The 3,742-nt window shown below is 53.7% G+C and overlaps 1 protein-coding gene across 1 annotated transcript in view; it reads right to left on the reverse strand.

The window, feature by feature from the left end:
* GDF10 (growth differentiation factor 10) overlaps positions 1 to 2,126 on the reverse strand; it is a 34,180-nt gene extending 32,054 nt beyond the window's left edge. Inside the window, exon 1 of the mRNA XM_015410573.1 lies at positions 2,060 to 2,126. Within this exon, the coding sequence (XP_015266059.1) occupies positions 2,060 to 2,126 (67 nt within the window). The remainder of the gene's footprint in view (positions 1 to 2,059) is intronic.
* Between the last annotated feature and the right edge of the window lie 1,616 nt (positions 2,127 to 3,742).

The raw sequence follows: 3,742 nt of genomic DNA on the forward strand, positions 1-3,742 counted from the left end.
CACCCTGTGGGGTAGGTGGGGCTGAGAGAGCTCCGACAGAAACTGCTCTTTTTCAAGAACACCTCTGACAGAACTATGGCTTGCCCAAGGTCATCCAGCAGGTGCAAGTGGAGGAGTGGGGAATCAAACCCGGTTCTCCCAGATTAGAGTCTGCGCACTTAACCACTACACCAAACTGGCTCCAGAGCAAACTGATTGATGCAGGAGCCAAGTCAACCGCTCACAATTTTAATGCCAGGCACTCACGATGTAGAATCTTTGCTCGCAAGACTCCATGGCTTTGAGGGAGCATTGCTGCCTTCCCTCCCCATGACAGTCTGGGGAGAGCAAAATAGTTGTGTCCAGTGTGCTCATGGAACTCACAAGTTACCAGGCGCTCTACACATCACATGAACACATGAAGCTGCCTTATACTGAATCAGACCTTCGGTCCATCAAAGTCAGCATTGTCCACTCAGACTGACAGCGGCTCTCCAGGGTCTCAGGTCAAGGTCTTTCTTATCACCTATGACCTGGTCCTTTTAACTGGAGATGCCGGGGATTGAACCTGGGACCTTCTGCATGCCGAGCAGACGCTCTGCCACTGAGCCAGGGTCTCAGGTCAAGGTCTTTCTTATCACCTATGGCCTGGTCCTTTTAACTGGAGATGCCGGGGATTGAACCTGGGACCTTCTGCATGCCGAGCAGACGCTCTGCCACTGAGCCAGGGTCTCAGGTCAAGGTCTTTCTTATCACCTATGGCCTGGTCCTTTTAACTGGAGATGCCGGGGATTGAACCTGGGACCTTCTGCATGCCGAGCAGATGCTCTGCCACTGAGCCAGGGTCTCAGGTCAAGGTCTTTCTTATCACCTATGGCCTGGTCCTTTTAACTGGAGATGCCGGGGATTGAACCTGGGACCTTCTGCATGCCGAGAACATGCTCTGCCACTGAGCCAGAGTCTCAGGTCAAGGTCTTTCTTATCACCTATGGCCTGGTTCTTTTAACTGGAGATGCTCTGCCACTGAGCCAGGGTCTCAGGTTAAGGTCTTTCTTATCACCTATGGCCTGGTCCTTTTAACTGGAGATGCCGGGGATTGAACCTGGGACCTTTTGCATGCCGAGCAGATGCTCTGCCAGTGAGCCATGGCCCCTCCCCATCACGAGTCCAGTGCCGATAAAACCTGGTGCCAAAAGACAAAGTTGAGCGATTTTCTGGCCTTGTGTTTCAAAGTCCAATCAGATTCTCCCGCTAGCAGAGAAGACTTCCTCACCCGCTTCATAAGAACGGCTCAAGGCCCTGCTTGGGGGGGGGGGCAAAGGTGTACTGCTGGCCTCCTGCGAGCCCTTAAGGACAGCCTGGATGGATGTAGGAGGCCTCCCTCCTGCCAGCTCCGGTAGCATTGCCCTGAGATTTGTCATGCTTAACATGTTAATCAGGGGAAAGTAATTGGTGAGAACATTAATGAATACAAATTGCTCCCCAATGCTCCCAGTCCAGGGCCTGGGAGGCATCATTTTGCCTCTCCGCTATAATGAATCTGATTATCTCGCAAGGAGGGGCTCCTGTCAAGTTACTCAAGGGTGGCTGGAGAAAATGAAGACAGATTATCTCCTTTAGAGGTACGCGGGACCATCAGCATGCCTAATGGCCCCTGAAATACAGAGCACGCCTTAATCAGGCATTTAGGAATTGTTGGCAGGTGCTGAGGACAACTTACATGAAATGCCCAGTTAACAAGGACAGTTTACAATGACCAACTTATCACACACACACACACACACACACACACCCTTGGCCGCCTCCTGGAGACTCTGAGAGACACCTGCTGTGCTTGGGAGGTGGTGTGCATTCAGAGATTAATGGATAAAAAAACCCCTCAAACTGAAAACACCCCATCTGCAGGTATCATAGGCTTGCCAAGAACCCCCCGCCCCAGAGGCCCGTTCCCCGCCAGCGGCGGATCGGGCCCCGGCGGGAACCCCACCCCGACGTGCACGTCACCCGGAAGTGACGTGACGCCGCCGGACACGCTGGGGGCGGGGCCATGGTCTTCTGAGGGGAAACTCTATGGGTTTACCTCGGATGGTCTTGGCCCCGCCCCCAGCATGCCCGGCGTCATCACGGCACTTCTGGGCGACATGCATGTGGTGCGCGCGCGCGCACTCCAGCTGCCAGCCGGGAGTCTCCCGCTGCGGCTCAAAAACCACTTGGCAACCCTAAGGTATCAGCATGTATGTATCTATTTCTCAAGTGTGGCCCTCCATCTGCAGATATCTAAATCTGTGGATCAGGGCCACACTCAATGTTCCCTCTAAGCTGTGGAGCCTTGTGAGCAAAAATTCTACTTCGTGAGCTACCGGCATTAAAGTTGTGAGCGAGCAATTTGGTTGCTACGTAAATCAGGTTGCTCTGGAGCCATCCTTCCTGAACTAAGACAAAAATGTGTGAGCCAGAGGCTAAAAAACTTTGAGCTAGCTCACACTAACTCAGCTTAGAGGGAACACTGGCCACACTGTCTCTAAACAGATGTTTCTGCGAACTTGGGGGACCCCCCCTCCAGTTTGCAGAAAAAGGCTGACATCGTTAAAATATACACGGGGGGGGGGGTTGAAACCCCTCCCCTCACCAAAAAGCAGTGCTGTCTGTGCACACCAGGGTTGCCAGATCCGGGTTGGAAAATACCTGGAGATTTGGGAGGGTGGAGCCTGGGGCGGGTGGGGTTTGGGGAGGGGAGGGGCCTCAGCAGGGTGTAGTCCCCTAGAGCCCGCCTTCCAAAGCAGCCATTTTCTCCAGGGGAGCTGATCTTGGTCGTCTGGAGATCAACTGTGATAGTGGAAGATCTAGTTGTAATTTGGGGTGCTCTCCAGGTGCTGCCTAAAGGTTGGCAACCCTAGCACATGCATAAATTGCACCAGGGGTCAACTAGTAGAAAAAGAGATGCAGGAGCTCATTAGCATAACTCATTAGCATAACTTATTTGCATATGCCACACACACCCTGACATCACCGGAAGTGTGTCAGAAGGCAACACCCACCGCTCAGGCTCGACTGGACTGTTTTCAATTGCTAGCTATTGGGGGGGGGAGGAATGGGCAGATCTGTCCTCGCAGAGGAGGGAGAGCTTGTACCTGAATAAAACTTGGTCTTAAGGGTGCCACTGGACTGTTTTGGATTGCTAGCTATTGGGGGGGACAGGGGACGTGCAGATCTGTCCTCGCAGAGGAGGGAGAGCTTGTACCTGAATAAAACTTGGTCTTAAAGGTGCCACTGGACTGTTTTGGATTGCTAGCTATGGGGGGGGACAGGGGACGTGCAGATCTGTCCTCGCAGAGGAGGGAGAGCTTGTACCTGAATAAAACTTGGTCTTAAAGGTGCCACTGGACTGTTTTGGATTGCTAGCTATGGGGGGGGACAGGGGACGTGCAGATCTGTCCTCGCAGAGGAGGGAGAGGCCCCCTGGGCTCCTTACTGCCGGAGCTCTGCTCCTGTGCACTCCCGCAGGAAATGACCCCTGGATCACACACATCCTTTCCAGCCCAGCTGCATGGCTGGCAGCATCTAGGAGCCTATTTGGGCCCAGTGCAGCTCCCAGGCACTGATGTCCCAACAGCAGCTCCTACCACCTACAAGGTAAGGGAGGGGGGGAGAGAGATGGGGGGGTGCTGACAAGAAGGAGGACGGGCTAAATAGAGAGGGAGCAGTTTGACTGAGGAGGGGAGGGGAAATTGATGGAGAAGGGGTGAGGGGCAAAAAGGAGAGG

Source organism: Gekko japonicus, unplaced genomic scaffold, assembly GCF_001447785.1.
Source record: "Gekko japonicus isolate JY-2015 unplaced genomic scaffold, Gekko_japonicus_V1.1 scaffold3657, whole genome shotgun sequence".
NCBI classification, from domain to species: domain Eukaryota; kingdom Metazoa; phylum Chordata; class Lepidosauria; order Squamata; family Gekkonidae; genus Gekko; species Gekko japonicus.